The 27,453-nt window shown below is 35.3% G+C and overlaps 1 protein-coding gene across 1 annotated transcript in view; it reads left to right on the forward strand.

Moving 5' to 3' along the window:
* LOC145292801 (MAM and LDL-receptor class A domain-containing protein 2-like) overlaps positions 1-27,453 on the forward strand; it is a 228,899-nt gene that overhangs the window by 130,916 nt on the left and 70,530 nt on the right. Inside the window, exons 42-47 of the mRNA XM_080138841.1 lie at positions 6,652-6,739; positions 9,255-9,359; positions 16,870-17,004; positions 17,730-17,855; positions 22,207-22,337; positions 25,175-25,259. Of these exons, the coding sequence (XP_079994967.1) occupies positions 6,652-6,739; positions 9,255-9,359; positions 16,870-17,004; positions 17,730-17,855; positions 22,207-22,337; positions 25,175-25,259 (670 nt within the window). The remainder of the gene's footprint in view (positions 1-6,651; positions 6,740-9,254; positions 9,360-16,869; positions 17,005-17,729; positions 17,856-22,206; positions 22,338-25,174; positions 25,260-27,453) is intronic.

Below are 27,453 nucleotides of genomic sequence, written 5' to 3' on the forward strand. Positions count from 1 at the left end.
TAATGTGTTAATTAAAATATTATTTCTACTACTACAATATTTACATGTAAACAAAAGCCAAGATGCATATCTGTTATGAAACCCCGAATATATATATATATATATATATATATATATATATATATATATATATATATATATTAAATGGCAGTTCCTTTTTCTAAATAAATTATTTTTATTACAACATTGTTTAAACTAAAATATTTTTATGAAAAACTGTTTTTGGTACATAAAATATTTTAATCTATATATTAATACGATAGCGTGTGCGTTATTTTGTGTATCACATTAATTTTTTGCTTCCGAGTGTCTGCCATTTTATTGTTATGCCTTTCCTTTTCCTGTAATAAATAATTTTACCAAAAATCTTTCATCAGTTTTGGTTTCGGTTTCGATTATAACTGAAAGAACTCAAAATATATATACATACATTCTTTTTTTTTTTTCATACGTTGTAGTTTCGGTTTCGATTCAAGCTGATGCACCCAAGCCATATGGATATATTTTATTTTTTTTAATCACAGGTTTATAATATATAAGAATCGGTAGAAAATTGACTTTTACAGTAAAATATTCCTTGCTAGCTTAGATATATACTTTTGTAGTTTTAACAAAAGAACTACAATAATATCAGGGTGTCTCCATTTACGCTGAACATCCACAAAAATGCCAACATCAATATAATACATATGAAAGAGTCCACTGCGGAATTTCCATAGGTCCCGCTAGTTATTATTATTATTATTATTATTATTATTATTATTATTATTATTATTATTATTATTAATAATAATAATAATAATAATAATAATAATTCTAGTCTCAAACTCTTGGTTGTTTTTAGTTGGATGTTTATTTCTTGAACATCAGGTCAATTCGTTTGACTTTAGACATTCCAGCTGTATTAACACTATTGTCTTTTCTCACAGGCAAGCCTTTTACAAAATTGGAAAATAAATTTTCTTGTTACTCTGATTAAGCCATTTATGGTGGCTTTTTATGGTCCCAAGCTTTTCAATTACGATTGGAATCACCTTGACTTTCTTACAGTTCGAGGTGTTGGCATTGTATTATTATTATTAATGTTTTATAGCAACCTCTGATGTTTTTATTTTTTATTTTGTTTTATTTTTTCCTTCAACGTTGGTAAAGCCATTCAAGCTATACGTTAACACTTACGCTGTTCCCAACAGATAAGCCTTTTGAAAAAAAAAAGGAAAAGAAATTGTCTTTTCAATCTGATTAAGCCATCTATGGTGGCTTTTTCTTTTGGGCCGAAGCGTTCCAATTATAATTACCACGCCCCCCCCATTTGTGTAAGTGTCACACATTTTCAAGTTTCTCTTAAAAAGTAAATAATTATAATTACCTTGACTTCTTTAAATTTCCAGAGTCTAACTAATTCCTATTTCAGATCGTGGTATTTATTTATTTTTCTTGTTCTTTCTCTTGCACTCTGGTATCGAAAGGGCAGGCTATGTTAATGAATGGACAAGTTCTCTTGCTTTTATTTAGTAAAATTATGTCAGATCTTGAGTGTTCAAGAAGCTTATCGGAAGCTGTATCAGAATTTTTGTAGGAATTTTTGACATCCCTAACACGAAACTGCGAATAAAATATAAAAATCTCGTCATTTCTCTGTTAAAAGTGGGTTATTTATTTTCTTTATGGATTATACTTCCAAAATAAACTGTTACAGTTGTTTTAAAAGTAATAGAAATATTTTATTTTAAAACAGTAATGAATTTTCCGAACTCAATATTTTTCAATTTTTAAACTTTAAAAATCTATCAAAATTTTTCTATTGATTCTATTTTTACGATATTTTCAGGGTCAATGTAAAATTTTATGTTCTTTCCAATAAACCGAATATAATATTTTAGACAAACGTTTTTTTTTAAATTCACGCCCCCCCATTTGTGTATGTGTCACACATTTTCAAGTTTCTCTTAAAAAGTAAATAATTAATTTATGTTGAATAGTTTTATATATCACAAATTGAAGAGAAAAGGTCAATAAATAATATATTCAAATTTATAAAAAAAAATCCATTTTTTAGAAATTTACCTGTAAAGTCCGAAGTTTAAAACCTTTTTTTAAAAAAAAACACATTGTTTTTTTTTTCTTTTTTTAATGAAACCTTGGTCCTTGCTCCTTTAATTGAAAAAAAATTAGGGCTTGAATTACATTTTTCGAGGAGTTATAAGCTTGGAAAGATGGGGTGGAATTATTCACTATTTTCACAAAATTTCTCTTGTAATTTCGTCCTCTTCTTTACCCGAAGCCTTATTATCTTTCCTCTTCTCACTTCACGTAGAAGAATTACATAGCTTTCAGAAATATATTTACTTAGATTTTCTTCTATATTTACAACATCCTCACCGCTATGTAACCCTCCACCACTTTCCTTTCTAGGTAGATACAATCGATCTACATCCGCTTTCATAGCAAAGGCCCCATAAATAGTAAGCATTTTACGTGTTTTTATGTCCAAACATTTCAATTCATCTACATTCCAGTCAAGTATACCAGCAGTATATCGAATGATTGATATTGCTCTGGCCTTTATGGCATATATTGTATTCCGACTGTGGAGATGTGATTTAAGAATAACCTTTAATCTTTTGTCCTACCCGGCTGTGACTGTTTTTCATTCTCATGTGCTTAATCTTATTCGCCTCCAGTATCCCCAAATATGTTTAGCTTCTCTCGCTGTCAACATTCTTTCTTGGAAGTTGTTGGAAGTTTAAGGCTATTTGAGTGAACTAGCTTGCCTCTTTTCATCACATGTCATTAGTAAACAATCTGATCGTGTTCATCAAGGTATCAAGGTGGTTATCATTCTTTCTAAAAAAACACTTTAACGTCCTACATAAATAGTAGATGAATGACTGTAGGAAATACTTTTCCGATTTAATACCTTGCTTTCGTATTCTCTAAAAGAAATGGCTAACGGAATCAAGCTGATGAAAAAGGCAGAGGGGAAAGACTATCACCCTGGAAGATTCATCTCTTAATGTTATATAGTGGTTTTATAAAGGAGAGTGTATCATAAAGGGAATAGTGTCAAGAAGGAGATTCGTGTACGTGATCGTCTAGTTTCTAATCTTATTGTTCATGTCTCGTGGGTGTGTGTTTGTGTACATGCATTTCTTAACATACCTTTTCATTCATGTGTCGTCGGTTGTTCCTCTGGTTTTTATTGTCTCTTGGAGGGGAGCTGGCCTGTTGGATGAAGAATTCACTCCAAGATGATAATTAAGGTTTTATGTTTTTATTCACCTTCCAAAGGTCGACACAGAATGGAGGTGAACCTTGCTTGCTTGCTTGCTTGGTACACGTCAGCGTCCTCCCCAGCCCGGGGGGGGACAGCTGAAAAGCCGTCTGTCTTCTTCAACACCCGAAACCAAACTGCCAAGAAAGAATCAGCTAACCTCATCACATGACACCACGTCATCTGGTCAGCTGACCCTTCTTCTGCAAACGTGTCCACTGTCCACGTTATTCACCTCTCTCTCTTTCCCTCCCTCTCCCTCTCTCTTTCTCTATTCTCTAATAGAGACACAGAGAGAGAAAATAGAAAGAGTAAGAAAGCCAGAGAGGGGGGGAGAGATGCTCTTTTACATTCATTTTCACTTTGCCTGATACAACATTTCCTGAAGTTAAAATGTTTTCCCAATTTTTCATGCTATTTGTTATAGATGCTTGAATGTTAGAGGTTATTCCAAACATTTCCAAATATTTGATGATCCATGAATGTGAAACTATGTTGCATGCCTTCTTGTAATCTACCCAGCCTATGACAAGGTTGGTAGATCTTCTTTTGCAGTTTCTTAGAATCATTTTATCAATAATAAGCTGATCTTCTATGCCTCGCGATCTTTTTCGACAGCCTTTCTGTTCTTCAGGCAGCAAATTGTTATGGTTCAAATGATTATAGATACTTTCAGACAGTATGCTAATGAAACGATTACACATGACAGAGGCAAGTGATTGGTCTAAAGTTTGCCACTTGACCCGCTTTTGTCTTATCCTTAATAATCAGGACTGTAGTTCCCTTTATCATCTAACCATTACTAACTAAGTTACTCGTCATAAAACAGTCGATAAGTATTAGTGCAAGAAGGGGGTGGAGAGCTGGTTTTTTTATACCAGTATCCCTGGACGCCGCCAGGTCCAGGCACTTTCCAATTTGAAATCTTTTAAGCTTTCACCTTCGGCATCTCGAGGGTGACTGTTATGTTCATTCTAGAAGACATCTCTCTTTCAATATGTTTGATCCATTCTGCATCGTCCTGATGTTTTTTCTTCCTTTCCCCAGAGTCCTTTCCAGAAGACACTCGAGTCATCAGCATAAGCTACAACTTCCAATCCTTTCAATTCCTTCTAGTTAATTAAAAAGACGTTTTTAGTTATTCTCAATCAGTCTCTTCTGCTGATATTGCTCAATTCTGTCACTGTAGCATTTAACTTTGGCAGTTTTAGCTGTAATACACTGTTTCAGTTTATAATGATAATGATAATAATAATAATAATAATAATAATAATAATAATAATAATAGTTATAGTAAAAATAATAATAAAAACATAATAATAAAAACATGATAATATTAGTAATGGTTATAATAATAATTATAATACCAATTGTAATTATAAAATTATAATAAAAAATAATACTAAAAATAATAACAATAATAAGAAATATAATAATAAAAATTAAATTCAAAATAATATAATAATAGTAATAATATTAATTGTAATAATAGTTATGATTATATTTATAATAAACGTTATAATAATAATAATAACAATAGCAATAATAAAGTAATAATAATAATAATGAATATTAATAATTAATAATAATAATATATTAATATAAATAATGGTAATTATAATAAAATAATTATAATAATAAAAAGAATAATAATAAGATTACCAATGCTAATAATAAAAGAAAATAATATTAATATTAATATATTATATATATTATATGTTAATATATATATATATATATATATATATATATATATAAATTATGTTATTGTTTATGTTTATTGTTATATTTATATAGTATACACTTAGAAACCAATTAAGTTATCATTACAGATTTTTGTAACCAGGCCGTTCCAGTTTTTCATACTGAATCTTCTCAGTGGATGATATTATGGAAAATTTCAATATTTTACGCCAATGAGTTCAAGAGCAAACAAAGTGGATTTAATATCATGTCAGAAGTATGCCTGTCTTTTAAAAAAAGAACTCATGCCGTGATTTCTCATCGCTGAGGCGTGTGTAATCTTATTGCATGCATACTGACCCGTACTCATCGTCGCCTCCTCAATGTAACACGGTTAGGTTTCTTTAATGGAAGGTTTTGATAGCTCATGACAGAGTGACAAATTGCAGAGATCAAAATGAGACATATATAGACATAGGATAGTGTTCACAGATCGAATAAAAGAAATACCCTCTATAATTTGCCAGCTGATACTATACGTCCGCCATTACTTTACTTGGGATTTTAGAACCTGATATAATGAATATAAGTTTTTCCGGGTTCTTCCTTCTTACAAGATATGATTGGCTCATATAGCAACCCGGGATAGACGTCGAATATTAAATCAAAAGCTTCACGCTAGGAATATCAGCTTTGGCGATGAACACTCTGTTAGTAACGCGACTAACCAGATTATATCTTGGAACAGTAGCAAATATACTCAGATACTGCAGACGAATATATCCTTTTTCGCGGGACATATCAGCGACGAACCAATGTTATATCACTGCTTCGTTCAAAGATCTGGCTGGAACGAAACATGATGGCGGAGATGCCATAAACCCTAAACTTTCCGTTACTCGCTGGGGTCATCCTTTTGAAATCCTATCCGCCAATCATTCTCTCAAGCCAAGCTGAAAACCTTCGCTATGTAACACTAAGAGCATGCAAGCCATGCATACCAAAACGCGAGCACTGAGAGGGCAAGGTTCAACCGAGCCTATTCGGTATAAGGCATCGATTTATTCAAATCCAACCAGAGTTGACCTCGAAATTGATGATGCTCTATTGAAACATCGTTAAAGATATACGAAAATATTTCAGTTTGTAAACATTCAACGTAATTTAATAAAGATAGATATTATATTATATTTGAGATGACCTTGTTACAGGGATATAGATAAATTGTGTGTTTGTCATCTTCTATACTATAAACGGCGAACGTCTGTGTATATATATGTCTGCTAAAATCTTTTGACAGACGCATTGGAACGTGACGAAGCCAACGCGAACGTTCGGACGACAAATATCGAAAGATTAGTCAAAAACATTATTTTTTTTACCCTTAACTGGACAGTTTCCTATAAGGAGAGGTCGTCTTTTTCGCCGATACTTTCGCAAGTCATTTTTTTTCGACTGACTAGCCTTAATTTCGACTTTCACTATTTCCGGTTTTGCGATGGAAGCAATAGAGAAGACGTCACGTTTTTTTTTCTTTTCACGTTCTCTTTCTCCTTCGCGGTACGGGTTCGAACCAGCCTGTTTACAACTTTTTTTTTCAACACACACCTCCAAACACCCGGGCAACGCCGGGAACTCAGGCTTGTTTGAAATAATTTTTCTTTTTATCTATTTGTTTTCCTTTTTATTTTTAGCTTGTTCTTGAAGGAGTTTCTGATGCGGAGAGTAATAATTATATTGCGGTGGATGATGTTCAGCTTTTACCAGGAATTTGTCCGAACAGTAAGTGAAGAATCTCAAGATTTTTTCTTACGTACTTTTCTACTAATGATTAATTAGCTTTCAAGGTCAAAAACCACTTGAGGATAAGTGTTAATGAGATTTACAGTTTGATAATTGAAAATAATCAAACAATGATTAGTTCACAAGATGGCTAGATACGTTTGTTGATACTGAGCTTTAAAAACAACCATGTTGTCGTTTGTAGGGAAATGTTCTGCGGTAGCATGTTCAACAGATAATGATTTGTTTTTTATACAGGAGTCATCACTTATAAATGCCAAGAGGCCACTCGAGGATAAGGGTTAAAGAGTGTATAGTAGTGAATGGGGCTATATTGTAGTAATCGTTAGTAATGGAAATTTGATAAATTGGATTACTTAAGGGGAACGTCTCATCAAGAACTTGTTTACGTTGGACTTGAAGGCAGCCATATTGTAGTTAGCTGGAAAGCAGACAAACGGAAGAGAGTTCCACAGGTGTGCAGTTCTAAGAAAGCAGGTTTGTTTATGGAATCTACGTTTAGGTTTCGGCACATATGAAGAGTGGGGGAAATTAGTTTATTTCAGCTAGACGAGTGTCTCGTGAAAGCTTGGCGAGTGGGCAGAGATTGGAGCTTAGACGAGAACTTGCAATGAAAATAACGATAAAACAGAGACAAGCTCGCAAAGTCTTTTCTGTGAGAAAGAGGTTGCAGGAAAGAGAGAAGTGCGTCCCTTACTAGGCTATTTTAAATCTATTTTTAACTGTCAAGACACGATAAGTTATTTTGAGCAGCTCCTGTCCAGATGTGGCAACAGTACTCCATACTTTGACGTATATAGTGTCGCAGCACGAGGGAGGAGAAAGCTGAGTAATTTGTGTTAAGCGATATACACGTCAGAATTCTTTTCAAAGTTGAACGAATCAGTTCTTTCAACTTCTGTCTTCTCGCAAACGTCGCACTATTCACAAGCAAGTTCTTTTCAACCGTCGACTGAGCAAAAAAAAAAAAAAATAGAAAAGAAACGACTCGCAATCTTTGTTTAGGCTTGACTTTTTATAACCGTCGGGCGAACCCAATTGTCGCGGTAATGCGAGTATCGCTCACAAACGGTTTTCTTAGTAATCTAACGGTCCCAGGTTCGCTCCCTGACGCAGGCACATACAACTCATATTTTTGTGCGCTTTTGCGCATGCCCCTCACACTCCTCCCTGACCTCGAGACCACACATATGACTATGCTGGGCAGGCCGTTTTGTCCGGGTACTTCGCCTTAATGGTACAGATTCAGGAACTTCCTCAGTCGTGCCTTCGTTTGCCGGATCATTAAACTCGTCCTGCTCTGGATCCTCATCATCTTCTGAAGAACTTCCGTCATCTGGCCGTTCGTACAGCAGTGGGTCTTCCTCATCTGATGAATTGAGTTCATCATTGATTATAACGTCATGTTCCATCAACTGATATTGAGTGCTGACTTTATTTTTGTCACTGTTCCTGTACTGAACTGCGTTGTGCATCTTCCCCACAGATTCTTCACTCAAACCGCATCCCTTTCCTTGTACGGATTAGCCACTATGGTATCGGGCACCCTCACTTCATCGATACCATTGATACAGATCCTCTAATTGTATAGCATATTCGCAGGTGCTGTCATGGCTGTCTTGTCATCTTTCAGGTGCCTCCAAAATCCTGCACCCTGTTCTTGCCGAAATGCGCTTTATAGTGCGATGAGATCGCTCGATTATACCGTTTCCGGAGGGTACGTGGACACACCGAAATCGAATGTGCACGCCCCACATTTGTGTACAATCAACAATTGTCTTTCCACAAAACGCTGCACCATTATCTGTGAGCAATTCGGTCGGCGGTTCCCTTTCACAGAATATACTCTGCAACTTCTTAATGGCGCTAGCCGAATCCTGTTGGTATAACTGCCTACAAATGGCAAAACAGCTGAGACCACAATCTATCAATGTCAAGTAACCCTGAGTAATGAAATGGGTTATATCCATAGCAACCCTACTCCAAGTGTCCGTGACGTTAAGCCTACCTGGCTTCCAATGCACTGGAGCTGGATCTATAGATTGACATTTCCCCAACCACCGATCGCATTTGAGTTTAAGTTATTGTTGGATTTACATACGGGGATGTCCACTGACTGATAAATTGTCTGTATCTGAGAGTCGTGTTTGTGTTCTGCGGCCACAGAGCATACAAGTTCTCTGGGTTCTGTTGCCTTACGGATCTCATCTATCCACCACTGTGGTAAGTTGAGTAAGTTGGTCAGCTCTGTTATCGTGAGATGTAACGAGCCTCACGTCGATTGTTAGTGAATATGGTGAAGAAAAAGGTGATTATACATGAATGGATAGTCTGGTGAAAGGTAAATAATCCAATGACGGTAAAATCCAAAATATTTATTTTATATTATATATATATATATATATATATATATATATATATATATATATATATATATATATATATATATATATAAACATAAACTATACATCTGATTTTTTTTTCTGTTCTTCAGTGGAGGAGTCAACGTTTACTTGCAAATCAGGAAAGAAAATACCGAAGAGCAAGGTGTGCGATTTCGTGCGCGACTGTCTAGGTCTCGATGACGAAGAAGACTGTGGTATGTAAAACAAAATGTAGCCCATTTTTTCTAATAAAAATCTTTGCAGAATAAACAACGCAACTTAACGTCTAAATATTCCTTCCGTTTTTCTGCCATTATTATTTCATATATAGATTATTTATTGAACCCTTAAACATGAAGCCATCACACACATAACACGAATTATAACACACATGTGTGCAATGCTTGTGAAGCTTTGTGGTATTTCTAAGATTGTATATATCGACGTATGCTGTACATACAGTCAAACATAGAACAATCGTTTTCACGATAGTATTCCTCACAATAAGAACTTCATCTTTCATTTTCTTTGCCTCTCTTAGTAACCCTCTTAATAGTAATAAAACCAAATAGTTGAACTACAAAATATTCAGAAATAGTTCTAAAATGTCACAATGTTTTTCAGTTTTCAACCGAAGACCAATCAATATTACAATACAGTCAAATTAGTATTACACTAATTTTGTCATGCATATGCAAATATAATATTATATATGTATATTATTCTGTGTAGATTTTCAGTATTTACTTTAATAGTGTTACGTGGGCAAGTAGGGATTTGATATTAATGTATGAAAATCTATTTATAACAGTTATGATTTACAAAGAAGTCCACATTTTATCCAAAGGGAATCGTCAGGCTAAGTGCTTTGGTTCCCAGTTGCATACCTTAAGCAATTACCCTAACGATTCTCTGTGGGGATGAAATGTGGACACTTATGTGTAACTTAATTGCCATGAATATAATATATATATATATATATATATATATATATATATATATATATATATATATATATATATATACACTAGCATTTCACCCCGGCGTTGCCCGAGTGTTTGGATGTGGTAGTAGGAAGACAGGCTCGAAACCGTATCGCGAAGGAGGAAAAGACCGTCGGGGGACTAGACGTCTTTGCTGTTACGACCACCGCCAAACCGGCAGTGATGTAGGTTTAAATTATGCATAGACAATCGAAAGAAGCGGATAACTTTTAAAAATATCGGCGAAAAAGCGACCCCCGTAGAAAACTGTCCAGTGTAAGGTGAATATATTAATGTTTGTAGCCAATTTTTCGATATTTGTCGTCTGAAATGTCAAACTTCAAAACGATACTGATCTTGTGAAAATCCGTCACCTCTGTCGAAAGTTTTAGGCAGACATGCAAACATACATGCATACATACATAAATTTATATATCGGTAACTAAAGATATTCGACCCTAACCGATTTAAAAGCTTGCCCTATCTCTGAACACCATTCATGTCAAATTTCAAATATTTAGACCAGAAATTGTCTGAATAATTTGGTAAAGACCGCAGAAGTAATTTTTTTAAAACTTTGAACCCCCTATTATGACCCCCTTCACATTTATTGTTTTGGGCTCAAATTAAGTTATTAAAGTAGATCTATGTCCGAGGAGCCTATATCTAAAATTTCAAGTGTTTAGACCCAAAATTAGCGGAGGAGTTTGGTAGAGTTCTCAAAGATAAAATCGTTGAATTTTGACCCCTTAACAGCCAAATTTCTGTCCAGAAACCGATTCCAAATATTTTCTCAAATCTCAGTACGTTGTATATTAAATTTCGAGTGTGTAGTCTTAAAATTGGCAGAGTTATTGCGTAGGAAAATGTACACAGACAAACAGACAGTCACACAGACACAAAGACGGAGACTCACACACACGGTCACTTTATATATATATATATATATATATATATATATTTTTTTTTTTTTTTTTTTTTTTTTATTACATTTTCACCCCAAACAAGGCAAATTGCCACTTTGGTGTAGGGGGCTACTATCAGGGGCAACAACTACTGGGGTACTATGTAGGGATTTGGGCAGCAAGGTGTCGGTTCACGTTACACTTGAACTTCTGCACGTCAGTACTGTTGGGGAAGCAGGGACCTGGAATGGAATTCCAGAGTCTTGCGGTTCTGGGGAAGAAACTATTGGAGTAAAAAGATCTTTTACATCTAGGGACCTCTACAGTGTGGGGGTGGGATCTAGTAGCCTGTCGGGTTTGTCGAGGGTGCTCGCGTCGTGGGGGCACAAGTGATTGCAGTTCATCAGAGCATTCACCACTAAAATACTTGTAGAACAGGCAGAGGGATGCAACATTTCGTCGATGGGACAGAGGCTGAAGCTTAGATGCCAGTTCAGGGCCTATCAGATTTGCGACTCTCTTTTGAACCTTGTCAAGGAGCGAGAGACTAGTAGCAGATGCACCAGCCCAGATGTGGCAGCAATACTCCATACATGGGCGAATGGTGGCCTTATAGAGGTACAGGATACTTTCGGGTGTTAGTAGTTTTCTAGCACGGTAGAGAGAGCCTACCTTTCTTGCAGCGGCCCTGGCAATGCCTTCAATGTAATTGTTCCAACTCATGTTTCCTGTGAACGTTAGGCCAAGGAGTTTGAAAGATGGACTCTCAGATAAAGGGTCGTTGGCCATTGCTATTGGTGGTAGAGAGGGTTTCTTGTAATTATTGAATGAAACTAGTTTAGTCTTGGCAGCATTGAACGCGACCAACCACTTTTGTCCCCATTCCACTACAGATTGGAGGTCTTCCTCTAGTGTTTCTGCCATTTCTTTAGAAATGTGTTCATTCGTCTTCCTGTCGTGTCTGCCATAGAGTGTAGTGTCATCAGCATATATACCCATCTCAGAGGCAATGTTGTCGGGGAGGTCATTTATGAATATCAGGAACAATAGAGGTCCAAGGATAGAACCCTGGGGCACTCCCGCATTTATATCATATTGTTTAGATGTGCGACCGTCGAGGACTACCTGGATTTTTCTCTTATCTAAGAAGGATTTAATTATGTTAAGTATTCTACCAGTGATACCGTAAGATCTAATCTTCCTGAGGAGACCCTCATGCCATACCCTGTCAAAAGCCTTAGATATATCTAGAGCTACCGCTCTGCCTTCCCCCGCTTTGTCCAGTGATTGGTATATACTTTCAGAGATCACGGTGAGGATGTCTGCTGTGGAACGGGCTTGTCTAAATCCATATTGTTTGTCAGTCAGTAGTTTAGCATCTGTAAGATGATGGACTAGAGCATGGTTAATTATGGTCTCAAATATTTTGGCAAAAAGTGGGAGGAGGCTAATGGGGCGATAATTTGATGGGTCTGTCCTTTCGCCAGAATTCTTGAATACTGGTACAACAGAAGCAGTTTTCCAACAGCCCGGAAAGCAAGCTTCATTAAGACATTTGTTGTAGAGTTTGGAGAGAACTGGAGCTACTTCGGCTGAGCACTTTTTTAATAGCACAGCTGGGATAAGATCGGGTCCACATGCTTTTGAGGTGTCAAGGTTTTTTATGATAGCATGCACCTGAGCAGGGGTGGTTTTCAGATCGTCTAGTGTGGCGTCTGTCCGCATAGGAAAGTCAGGTAGGTGGTGGTTGGAAGGGTCCAGTGTGGAGTTTGAGGCAAACCGACTGGCAAGCATGTTAGCCTTGTCGGTTGCTGAGGAGACAACCTCGTGATTGTTGGTTAGTGGGGGAATTGTTGATTGCCCATTATTTACTACACTGTTGTAGATTTTCCAGAAGTCTCGAGTTCCTAGTTTTTGTGCTTCGATGCGCTTTTTAGTGGTTTCCGTAAATTCTCTCTTAGCTGTCGCTATTTCTTTCTTAACGTTATTTCTAGCTTCTATATACTTCAGTCTGTTTGAACTGGACTTATGTCGGTTAAACCTACGGTATGCATGCTGCTTTTGAGTAATGGCAGTTGCACAAGTCGACGTAAACCATTGGGGAGAGTGGGGCTTACTATAAAATTTCCGCATGGGAACATGCGCTTCGATTGCAGTTTTGAACCAGTCAGTGGTCTCGTTTGCACACTGTTCAGCAGGGAGAGAGAAAATATTTTTCCATGGAGCATCTCTAATTAGTTCCCTGATGGCTTCCCAGTCAGCCTTATTATAATATCTCGTTGTTTTGAGCACTGGCTCTTCAGTTTTGGGACTAGAGTTTAGGGCGATTTCAACCATTATCACTGCATGATCAGCGTTCCCGAGTGGGCTGTGGGCCTTCGCTATGCAGTCATCGGGAACTGTGGTCAAAAACAGATCTAGAAGTGATGCGTGTTGTTCTTCCTGGTCAGGGAAACGGGTTGGAAACGTAACAATTTGTGATAGGGAGTGAGATATAGCGAAGCTATGGGTTGTGCTGCCCGCTGCATCTGTGTGAGTAGAGAATCCAAGCCAGTTTTTGTGGTGGACATTAAAGTCACCAAACACATGTATTTGTGCGCTAGTGTCGAGGGACAGTGCCGTGTCTATGCTGTCAGATACTTTGTTTATTATGGAGCAGTCCCGAGTCGAGGGAGAGCGGTAGAGAAAATAATAGTAGCTAATACTGTGTTGCACGTTTAGTCTAAAGCACATAAAGGCTTGATCATCTGTTTCTAGGTTTGTTTCTCTAGTCAAGGGAAGGGTATTACGAATGTAAACTCCAAGTCCGTGCATATGTCTGTCAGAGTCCTTACGGCAGAGTGGGAGATATCCAGGCATGTTAAAGTGGTTAGAGGGAATGGAGGAGTGTAGGTTAGTCTCACTTAGTGCTAAGATATCCGGGGTATTTGTTAAGAGAAATGCTTCAACATCAGCTAAGTTAGTTCTAAGCCCACGGATATTTGTGAATGAGAGCCTCAAGGGAGGAGGCAAGTTGAATTTGTTTGTCCCTAATCCTGGTTTAAGCTTATTTTTAGATTGTACTGTCGTCATATTTTTTTTTTAAGAGTTTCGGTAAGGGGGAGCTAAACAAGAGGTTATGCGGAGCTTCAGACATGCATCACAAGTAGACCATCAGCTGACCTTTCTCCAATTAGGATTGTGGCCTCAGGAAAGCCCACCGGGGATGAGTGCAGGGTCCCTTTCCATGCGCGTCATGGCACTGCAAACAACCCGATATTATTCAACTGTTGATGGAGCAGCCGCTCTAAGCGCTACCAAAGAGTTAGGGCTCCTGTACTACCAGTCGGGAACAGCAGCCAGGAACTGTCAATCCGGTACCCTCAACCCTTTAGAAGAAGGTCAACCCAATCTAACCGCTCAGGCATATCTTATACTCAAGCACTCCCAAATGTTAAATATATATATATATATATATATATATATATATATATATATATATATATCATAAATTTACTGTAAACATATGATGTCAGGTCACACCCTATCCTGTCCTTAATAACGTGTAAACGGAGAATGACGACGACTTTCCCGACTTCTTACTTGATGTCTCGCAGGGAAGAGTTCGACTTCTTCTCACGTCGACTTACGTTAACTAAAATTAAATTTAAACTTGTAAGCTGCATTTAAATAACAGATTTCCTCATGTAACAGCTATATTTCATAAGTGCGTGTACAAAATCACACTGGGATAATATTTGGTATATATAAGAACGATGATATCGTTTGGATAAATTTTATATTATTGCTTGTTTAAACGAATTTTTTCTATTTTCATTGTGAATTTTTAAAATATTTAGGACAAATGATCGGTTCAAATACGATGTCCTCGTCATACGACTTTATAAATGGCTGCTTTCAACAGAAAAAAATTCTCAAATGAAGAAAAAAGAAACTATATATATGTGTGTGTGTATATATGTGTGTGTGCGTGTATATATACACATACATATATATACATATATATACTTATATATATATATATACATAATCTAAGTTATATCCATACAAATATTTTGTTAATAGCTCAAGACTACTTATGTTAGTAATGTAAATGTTTAAATAAAAACTGCATAATTGTTATCGCTCAGCAAATTAGGCCAAGAATAATAGAAGCCAAAAGTTAACATCAATATTCTTATATTAATTTCACTTACTAGCAGTTCAGTCCGACTTTGCTCGGGCACTATGTACTGTGTAATGTACATATATATATATATATATATATATATATATATATATATATATATATATATATATATATATATATATATATATATGAGTTTGAATCATGGCCAGAAACCTGCATGTAAAATTTAAAGATTTGTGACCCAAAATTGGGGGAGGAGTTAGGTAGAGTCTGCAATCCTTAACTCTTTCAAGTTTTTCCCCTTTTGCATCCGAAACTTTTCCCAAAACTGATTAAAAAGCTTGCTGGGTGTCTGAATACCCTTTACGTAAAATTTCAAATGTTTAAACACTAAAAGGGCTGAATAGTTTTCTAGAGACCGCAAACGTCAATTCTTTTGAACTTTGTCCCCTTGGCATCCAATTTTTCGGACGAAAATCAATTAAAATGTTGCCTTCTTTCTGAATACACTTTACGTAAAATTTCAAATGAGGTATTTGGTAGAAACCGCAGAGGTCATTTTCTTTTAAACTCTGGTCCTAATTTTGACTACTTAACATTTATTGCTTCCGGGCTCAAATAAAATTAAACGTTTGATCTATGTCCAAGTAACCTACATCTAAAATGTCAAGTGTTTAAACCAAATATTGACACACACACATACAGACAACTTCACTTTTATTGATATATAGATTTGCGCCTTTTCTTAAAGTAAGGAAATATCCCAAGTTGTCCATTCAATGTAAGTATATAACAAAAAGTTGTTTAAAAAGATACTAAAAAGATATTTTTATCCCCCTTCAGCGACGAGAAAACAAATTCAAAAGAGAAGAATTGTAAAAATAAAACAGTGGTTTTAGAAGGTTGAGCTAATTGGCCTACAAAAATTCCTGGGAAGCCCGGTTGACATTCTTCGTACGGAGTCTTAGGTAATTCGCAATAATCAAACTCTTTATGAAAGCGCGCTGAGTTAAATTCTGGAAGGATAACTTTCGTAGAACTGCAGAGATCATAACTTCAATGCGAGAGGGTAGAGCTAGAAGATGCCATAAAAGTTCACTCTTTATTGAAGAGATCGTCTTTTATCGTCTTTGATTATGTCCTTCATTAGTTGCTTCAAGAGAATATGCACACAATATTATATAAATTAAGAAACGTTTCTTTTTTTACTCCAGTTATTATTCCATTTTCTTTAATCCTTTCTTTCCGGTCCTGGATATGACCTTAAACTATATCCAGTGGTGAGGCCCCAGCTTGCGAGCTTTCGGGAGTGTAGAGCCACCCTTTAATTGCCATTGCTCCCAGGTCAGGGAGTAGTAGTACCTGTTAGGGTCTCAACTATGGGTTAAATAGAAACCGACTTGAAAACAACAAATATATAATATTAAATAAAGTTTCTTAAAATCTTTAGATTCGGCATTAAATAACCTGAAAAGGGTTGGTATGCCGTAAATGAAAAACAACCAACCTTCCTTTCCCATAGTGATTTTTTTTCATTTTTCCATGTCAGCTATCACCAAAAAAAAAAACTTTTCGAACAAATAGATGTCGAAGCAAGCGAGACATCTATTAAAATCTATATCAACACTTCGCGAATAGAGTTAGTTACATTTACAATAATCATTTATGCATGTGAAATTATCAATACATGCATTTAATGTTTTTTCAGGTGATTGTACTTTTGAAGATAATACGTGTGCGTGGACGGACATCAGTACATCAGAATTTAACTGGACTAGACACCAGGGACCAATAAGTGATAAACAGAAGATAAACACTGACCACACCGAAGGAACGGCACAAGGTTTGAATCATTCCTCCCATTTTATTTATCATAAACATCGTCATAATCAACATTATCATCTTGATCATCATTGTTATTTTAAAAATATATTGTATATACACATACACATATAACTAAGCGTGCACATTCTGCTTTATTATAGTATGCTGGGAACTTAAACATCCATCAAATTTTAGTTCATTCAAGTAAAACGTCACATAATAAGTGTCGGGCTTGGCGTGTACATAGCGCCATTAACAAATCTACTTTTTATATAGATTTTGGGGCTTCAAAATTTAGTCCAACTAAAATTATTATTTTGCAGATAACAGTTTTTTCTTTAGCTACGATTGTAACTTCACAAAATGATATACAAAGCTGAATTTTGCATATTGATTAAGCATTGCTTTCTGGTGCGATCATACTTTTAATGCAAAGCAATGGCTTCATAAGTATTAGTTGAACTATGTCTTGTCAGAAGCAATGGTAAAGGCGGCGTATATTCTTTCACGAGGACTGCAGAAATCAAAACGTTCTTTAGAGAAAGGAATTTATCTCTTAAATGTATTAATATCGGAAAACCGGATTTATTTTTCTCGCCACAGACAAATAACTCAAGAAGAAGACTATGGCTGGGACTTATAACTTTTGTGTTATTATATTATTTAATGTCCTGTTTAATTCATATCCCATATTATTTCCAATTTTTATATATTTTTATTTACTATCTTTCTTTATTCTTTTAGGCTGGTATATATATGCCAACGCATTTAATGCCAGATATGGCGATTATGCTATACTACAGAACAGGGCGCTGCAACAAACAAGTGCCACCTGCCAATTAAATTTCTGGTATTATATGTCTGGCAGGAGTAAGTATTCTTATTTTTTATTTGCACGTTTATAAATATATAAAATTCATTCACTTTTTAGTTATGAACTGTAATAGTGTTAGTTTATCCAGCTTTTCTGAACACTAGTCGAGTCTAATAGTATTAAATCGGTAAGTATAGTAGTTTATATATTTACTCTTAAATTCATCTGTAGTGTTTTTGTTGTTTATTTTTTACTTCACTTTATCGTTTTGGCAATCGGTAGTTTTGTTATATATACGGACCCTTTGTCAGTAGCGATTATGTTAGCTAGTCAGAATTTTCATGAGGGTCAACTTTAGTGCATGTCAGAATTACCTTAATATGCAAACAAATTCGTTCCCAGAAACGGGTTGCGTAAAATTGAAACAGGGGATAGGAGTCAAACGGTGTCGACTAAACCGGAGTAGAACGGCGACGAATGAGGAATTATGTGACGTTTTCGAGCGAGAGAAAACTAAGGTTTCTAGTTCACTCTCTCAATAGAAGCTATGCGAATGAGCCATGACCAATGCTGGAGACCTGATAATGTTAGTGAATGTATATGATGTCTCTGTACGGGCACGTCATTCATTTCGTCAAGTGGGGAAATTAAGATTAAAAAGTAAATTATAATGATAACTAATTTCTCTCTAATAAATTCTCTCCAAATAAAATCATGAAACTCAGCGAACGTCCCTTTGTGTTTTATTCTTCATAAATAAGAGTTTATTCATCTTAATTAACCATACAATCGACGGTCACTAATGAAATACAATAGAGAGAAATAGCAAGGATGCAGAGAATGAAAAGATCCCGTCTGTATATATATATATATATATATATATATATATATATATATATATATATATATATGGCTTTTCATTTTCTCATCATAGTTTTTTCTGTTTGACTTCTCATCTAACGAATTAACGATGACTTTTTCAAACTATATTAATATTACCCATACATCTCGACTACCATAATTTATTTAGATTATTCAATTGATCTTTTGTTCAGAAAAGATAATACAACCTTGCGGATTATTTAATATTAATAAGAGAGAGAGAGAGAGAGAGAGAGAGAGAGAGAGAGAGAGACCACTTGACAGTCTCCTAAGCAAAACAGAAAATAATTTTTAGATAATTTATTATGTTCCAACATGCATTACATATGGATATCCTAGAATATGCACGTCATCTCTAGGACTTTTAAAGGGCATTTTGGTTTATTTTCTATAGACATGAAGAGCCTCACGCCCCTAATTTCTATTTTTGTACGTTTAAAGAGAGCAATAAGCAAATCTTAGGTTTACTCTCCGCAGCTTTGTAAATCTCGTAGTTTTATTTATACCGTCTTTTAGTCTACACGTACTTTGAGTGATGTTTTTTTTATATAACATCATTGATTAGATTTTGAAATTGAAATATTTTAGCTCCTTCCATTAAGTGGCTTTATACCTTGTCAGGAGTAATTTCCATAAAACAGTGTAATTTGTATCAATTTCCGTATTCATGAAGAGTCTCACGCTATTAATATTAATCATGGAAATAATATTGCAATCCGATGGAAAATGAAAAAAGTAAAACAAAACTACTTATATATTAAATATCGTTCCATCTTTACATCAAGTCGTCATCATCATGATGTATTTAAACAATTACAACGCTAGATCTATTTCGGAAAATAACACCAACGCACTAAATATTTTGAGATGCATCAGTAATCCCGAGGAAGTATTGAAATAAAGATAAAATCTTGATAAATATTTAATTATTTTTGGTTTTTCCTATTTCATTTTGCACGATATGGACACGAATAATTTTTCAATCGTTTATTTTGCTAGTATAATAATAGTTTACTAAAAGTGTCATTTAAATTTATAACATTTTAATTCATAACAATTAGAAAAAGAACGTAAAGATTGACCACACTTGTTTTGTCGATACTTTCGTGTTATTTCTTCTATTGAAATCGATAAAATGAATAACAGTAGCTTCAGAACCACTGTTTTTGAATCGACGTTTGATTCTCTAGTTCTGTTTTCTGTTTCTAGTGGATGGTTTTCTTTCGATTAAAGTCCCTTGTTATCCGTTACTATGTCCGTCATTTGACGTATTTTCTGACTGATCCGTTTTCATAGTTTTATTAGTATAATTGCTATTAGCGGTACTTTTACAGTTGGGAGGGGGGTTACTTTCTCTGAAAGTTGAATCGAGTCTACGATAGTTTTTAGCTCTCATAGCCGATCTGCTGATGACATCAGGTAATCCTATTCCTTCTGTATCACTAAAAAATCGAGCATCGGATTGCCGTTTTGTTTTACGTGGATCTTTGTAGTTTAAGTCGTGATTATTTGCTGTCTGATCTAATTTGTTTACTAGCAGATGATACCGTAGTGTGTCTATAGCTGTTTCGAGACCTAGGAATATGTACCGCCCCCAATCGTCTGTAGGAGATTTTTGTTTGTGACTGCGCCTTTAGAGAATTGTAGGCATTCTATTTTCGGTTTTAGATTGCATGTCATATCCCGTGATATCGTGATAGATTAAAGTAGGTCAGGATTGAAATAATTATATTAATCAAAAACGGTTTTATAACGCGCATCTTCTCCTCTTGACCGGCATCATCTTTGGGAAAACCCTCTGAGAGGCAATGCAATAAAATGTTCAACCAGCACCACTCCAAGGTTGAAAAAGATCAGCTGGAAACGTGGTTACACATCATCAAGCCTGACGTCGAACCTAACTCTGATCCACAGATCTAAAGTGCTCATCGTTGGTGTCAGAATGGCTGTCCTTCACTGCATTGGCTGCTGCAAACCGCCGTGTGTAAACTGCATAAATCCGAGACGCTGTGGGCTATACAGGAGGAGCCTACGCAACGCATCCTGGGCGAATGTCGCGTCAAGTTAAGCCAAGTCATTTTAAATATTAACTATTGTGGAACTTATAATTTTGAATGTGATTCTATAATATTGTGCAGTTGTATAAAATTCAATGTTGAAAAATGTCTCTTGCAATGAAAAGTTTGCCTACCCCTGATTCACACACATACACACACACACACACACACACACACACACACACATTGTGGCGTCTTTCACTCTTGCCAGACTATGAATACTGTAAAGGTGCCTGCGCATGGTATTTTTTGTGATAAGATTTGCCCAATCTCAAACTAAATCTCTCCTCTCCTGAGTCGACAGTGTAAAATGCCAGTGGCAAGTGGAGGCTCAGGGCGACTGGAAACAATGCCGAGATAAGCGGAGAGCATATACATCGCCTAGGATTTCCAAATGGTCCCCAATTTTAGTACTGACCAGGCTTAACGTTACTTAACTTCGGTGATCTAACGGGAACCGGTGTTTCACTTTGATTATACGTACGCACATACAAAAACACACACACGCGCGCGCACACACACACCTATATATATATATATATATATATATATATATATATATATATATATATATATATATATATATATGAGGAGTAAAATAGAAATAGTATTCCGAAGAAATAGAGAAATAAAAAGGAACAAACCGAGTAAGGCGTTCATCAACGTTTTGTCTTTATTTCGAGATTCCTCTGGATGAATGAAATAAAAAAAAAACACCAGTCCAAATATTTAAAAAAAAATTTTCTTGCGAAAAGTGTGACGCTGTTTCATTCTAGCAACGGAAAAAACGTTGGAAATTCAAAAAAATGTGATAAGTGGCGTTGTTAAAGAGAGAGAGAGAGAGAGAGAGAGAGAGAGAGAGAGAGAGAGAGAGAGAGAGAGAGATTTTTTAATAACGTCATATTTTTGAAAGATGTGACACAGTTAATATTTTTTCTGGAAAAAATAGGTCTGTTAAATTCAAATATAGGTGTGTAACTGAAATGATATTGAGGGTTTTTTTGTTATAACAATTTTTTGATTAAGATTATATGTATTAATTAATAGAGTGGGTTGTGTCTATGGTATGAGAGGGTTTATCTGTGTCTACAATTAAACTATGTTCTTTTAATAGAAGTTTATTTATTAACGGCGCTACATTACAGAAATCGGCGCGTTGTTTAATTGTGCTTGCATTTGCGATAGTCGCTGATCCCAGAAGTCTCCAGAGTGGTTTATTTGAAATAAACTTAACTATTTTTGCTTACTTGAAGTCAAAGGCAGGAATATGCTGCAATGAACGAGAGAATAATGCACTTAGAGAATTGCTATTTCTTATATCTCTTTTATGTTCATAGAGCTTCTTTTGTAATTTACGCTGAGTTTCACCAACGTACCTATGTTCACACACACACACACACACACATGCACACACACATACACACACACATATATATATATCCATTTATGGTTTGTGACTTCATTTCAGATTTTCATTCTCTGGCGTTAACCGCTTTGGAAGGGGGAAAGATCACAGAATTATGGCAAGCTGAGAAGAATGATGTTGATGGATGGATTAAAGCCACAGCTGACATTGGGAAAATATCGAGACCCTTCAAGGTAAGAGCGATCTAAGGTATTTATTTTCAAAGCAGGCTTCATGATGTATTTTTTAGCAAACATATAGCAAACCATATTTTTTTAATTAGGTAATGTCGTAGTATGCTATCATCATATATGCCCCCCCAGACCACCGACATAAAATGGAGTCTGGGTTAGTCATAAATTGATCTTCATCAATTCTCTCTAAAATCATATTCTTAGTCATTCGTAGACTTTTATGCACAATAAACAACACAATCTATGGCAACACTTCAAAGGCCGACGATGACTAAGACCTTTTTGATTCCCTCTCCTGATCTTGAGCACGTGGTACCTTGGAGGAAATATGCCTAGTTTATTTTAATGCATTTAAAACTAAAATTCCTTCTTTTTATCATAATTCCTCTGACCCCCAATATGGCCCCGATTAGAATGGATGGCTCTTTCCTTGGGGAAGCAGAATGTGTTGACCAGCTTCTGTGATTGAGCTTCGCTCCTGATCTTAATTGGAACACATTCATCAAATCTTTTGTCAAAATCGCTGGAAAAAAATGATTGGATCATTCTACCACTCTAGGAGGTATCTCACTGCCAATGAAATTCTCTATATGTATAAGAGCTAAATACGTCTTGAAATAGAATACTATTGTCACATCTGGACAGGAGCCGCTCGGTAAGACCTATCTTGCCTGGAGAGAGTTCAAAACCGGTTTCGAAACATAATAGAAGATGTCCATTTCTCCTTCCTGCATCCTTTTTCTTACAGAAAAGGCGTTTCGAGCTTTTCTCTTTTCAATCGTTATTTTCATGGAAAGTGCTTATCTGATTATCTTATATGGTTTCCCGTGTCAAACTTTCACAAAACGAACACATGATTAGTAACAATCGCTATCAACAATTTTCCTACTCTCTAAATGTGCTTAAATTTTAACACATATTCCATGAACAAAGCTTTGTTCCAAGAGTTGCTGGCCTACTTCCCGGCTGATTACAATATGGTAATCTTCAAATCCCATGTAAACATGTTCTTCTTTAACCGTCCCTTTGCTTATCTACACCATTAACATTTACTATACTACCAATTTACATTTATTAACCGTTATCCACTAGTAGTCTTCGAGCCAAGTAAAGTAGAGACTTCCTTGTAACAAAGGGAAGTTTTTGAATAGTTGAATGAAGTCTCCGGAACTTCAGAAGGAGCAATTGACCGCGTTAAAAATGCACTAGATACGAAAGTCCACAATCAGACGGAGTAATTGGCAGATATCCTCTTAGCTGCTGATCGGCTAGGCTAATGTCGTTTGCAGAAGACAAAAAATAAATTAGTTCAGTAATTTAATATGGTCCATAGCATGGTATAAAAATGGGCGGATATATGCAATGCAATTGACGATATTCCAAGTAGCAAGAACAAGTATTAGACTTTGAATTATTTATTTAAAATTGGGTAAATGAATTTTACACAACTTGCGTCTAAATCTGGCTTTAATCACTATCTTTTAAATCCAGTTGTTTAACTCGCATCATTCACTGAAATTAACACACCTGTTGCACGTAAATCCTAAATATCCAACGAGTTCTTTAAGTTACACCAACTGCCTACTGGAACTGGCGATATTTGTTTTGTTTTTTCTGCTTAGTGCTATACGATCACACAAAAGCTAACAACTAATTTTCAGGGCATCATAGCCTCTGGAAAGTTGAATGTATTTACCGGACATTTTACCGTCATCTGCCATTTACTTATTCGTTATATTTTCGGCAACGATGATGTTAAGCAGTTCATAGTATCACATCAGTATTGTGAGCTTTTCGTTATTGTTGCATTAAATCCAAACCTCACAGAGAAAATAAGCATAAAGGCATTTGTACAGAATATATATATATATATATATATATATATATATATATATATGTATATATATATACATACACACACATATATATATATGCATGTGTGTGTGTGTATGTTTGTGTGTATTCTGTACAAATGTTTTCTATTAAAGAGATAAGAATAAAAACATAAGTTCCTATTTACAATGCCTCCCCACGGGGCAGAGTTAGACACCAGGGTCGTTTTTAATGTGGAGAAAAGGAACGAAAATAAAAATTGTCTCAGTCGTGAAGGATTTCTCCTCCACTAACAGAGAACAAGAAATTGAAGTGTAGCATCTGAAGAACAGATACTAAACTTTGATCTTGACCCAAAGGCCGTACGGTATATAGTATCACAATCATGAAGAAAATCAAATCAAATTATTTGAATAGTATAGACAAAAGCAATTACAGACGTTGGACCGAATTCAACGACTCTCTTCTCAGCCTTTCCTATTTAGCGATCTGAGACAATTCCTGAACTCAGTTTACTTTTATATCCGTAGTTCAGGAGTTTAGACAAATGGGATATGAGATATGGAAAAGCCAACACACCAGTTAAAACGTTTTGTGTTCTCTTAAAATATGCACGACGCAAGACCGCCTCGGATGATTAGTTAATACCTATTCAGAGAGAAAGTTAAGTCTGGGAGTATGGACGACCTTGTTAAGTCTGGGAGGATGGAATACCTATTCAGAGAGAAAGTTAAGTCTGGGAGGATTGACAACCTTGTTAAGTCTGAGAGGATGGAATACCTATTCAGAGAGAAAGTTACGTCTGGGAGGATGGACGACGTTGTTAAGTCTGGGAGGATGGAATACCTATTCAGAGAGAAAGTTAAGTCTGGGAGGATGAACGACCTTGACGGAAATGAACTCGATCCAGCAGTAAGTAAATCGCTTTTTTTCTTTCTTAGATTTAGAGTTCATTCAGTTTGCCATAACAATGTTTTATTACTCAGATTCGTTTTGTTTTGCAGCTTCAATTTAAAAGCGTGGGAACTATCACATATAATGGATTCGTTGCTGTTGATGACATCGAACTTCAAGATTGTGAATTTCCAGGTGAGCTTAATTAACTTTTATGTTTTCAAAAGATTCTGAGAGAAATGAACGAATATAATAGACCACGATTACTCGCAGCTTATAACGTTAGTATAACTACTGGAATTAATTTTGGTTCAGCAACATGAGATTTAATAGAGTTTTTTTCTTAAAAGTGCGTGTGTTCGTTCTAAATCTCTCGTAGTGTTAATAATAAAAAAGAACACTGGAATGCATATTAATTGGTAATAGCAATTACTAAGATAAATGAATTAAATATTTCGGTTATTTGACTTCTACGGAATACTGTTCTTATCTGGAGTGTCATTTTCACAACCTGTGAATCGATGTAATCTCCAACCTTCTTCAGTTGTATCTTGTCAAACTCGGGAATTTGAACTGAATTTCGAACAGAACACTTTATTTACTTCACGCGGGTAAGATCGGAGGTTACATCGACATTCAGGAAGAGTATCACTTTTACAATTGATTTTTCCATATATACTCTTACCGCAGCACCACGGGTTCTTGCGGACTGATATTCTCCTGAAGGTTAAAAGTTCAATTCTCAGTGTGATCAACCGAAAAATACAAGGGCGAATCACTTAGGGCCTCTATCCAGACATGTCTGACGGAACGAGAGCATGCTACACCCGTGACATAAATAAAAGTTTTCATTCGAAATTTCGTCTAAATTTCTGAATTCCACAACATACACTCAAAGAAGCTCGGAAGTTAAATCGATGAAAACGTTGTGAAAATTATACTCAATATGATAAAAGTAGTCAAATAATACGAATATCCAATCCTCATCTTATAATTCAGAAACGTACATATTTGGAGTTTTTTCCCAAAAAGTGGAAGTATCTATAAATAGTTCAATATATTATATATATATATATATATATATATATATATATATATATATATATATATATATATATATATATATATATACAGTGTGTGGGGGCCAAAATAAGGGTCCTATCTTTAAATTTGAATAACTTCCACAAAATAAAAGTTAAACTCACCAAACTTTATGTGTGTGTAGACTGACCCTTCCGAGATTTTTTTGAAATAAACAAAACAAATTTTGGCCGAAAAACACTTCTTAAAACTTAAATGAATTTATGAATTTTTAAAAATAGGACCCTTATTTTGGCCCACCCTGTATATATATGTGTGTGTGTGTGTGTGTGTGTGTGTGTGTGTGTGTGTGTGTGTGCGCGCGAGTGTATACCTGTATTGCGTGTGTATGTGTGATTGTGTGTGTGTGATTGTGTGTGTAAATAAAATTGCTTTTAAGAGGAAACATAAATAATGCTATGTAATTACTTATATAAATATAATTTAGGGTGAAACATGAAGTTTAACCAGTCGGCCGAAGTAAGGGCAATAGATCCTCTCGAACCAAAGTAGAGTTTTTGATGTCAGTGGATGATATTTTAGAAGTAACTTGATTGTATTCTTCGACGATTCCGTTATATCTTTAAGTCCTAAAAATAGTATTTACCCATCGAATCGATGCGGAACCCACATCCGCTAATTGATCATTAATTTGGTGTCAAATTCCTATTGTGCTGATGAGGAGAATCATTTCATTTTTTATAAGATAATGATTCTCCTGAAATATCGAAATAAGTGTGTGTGTGTGTATATATATATATATATATATATATGTATTTTTCATTTTTCTTTTACCTCCTATTCCCCTTACCTCACCCTTTTTTTTTAACCAAGTAAGATCTGTGACTTACTTGTAGTTTCATTAAATACTTTTACATGCAAAATCCGATCCCGCATTTTGCTAATTCCTGCCCTCTGATGAGAAGGAGAGTATTTCTTCGAAACTCCGCGGATTAAGGACTATCCACTTATCTTGTGCTTCCTTTTTAAAATTAAATATGTTTTTAACTCTTTTTCAAGATGTCTTTTAACACGTTTTATTAATCATTTGTTCATATTATAAGCTCTATTTCCTTTTCGGTTTTATTGAGCTTTTACATCTGGTTGAGATTACTTTACTTGTAAATATTAACTCTTTAATATTTATAATATATTTTAAGTTTACCATTTTGATTACCTTGGTAAACTTATTGTAATTTTTATTTCTTTTATATATATATATATATATATATATATATATAAGTTCTGTTGTTTAATTTTAAATTCTGAAAAAAAAACATATAGAGACATATATTCGATTTAAGAATTT

The sequence above is a fragment of the Euprymna scolopes genome, chromosome 14 (genome assembly GCF_053919585.1).
Source record: "Euprymna scolopes isolate OS-2025 chromosome 14, ASM5391958v1, whole genome shotgun sequence".
Taxonomy (NCBI): domain Eukaryota; kingdom Metazoa; phylum Mollusca; class Cephalopoda; order Sepiida; family Sepiolidae; genus Euprymna; species Euprymna scolopes.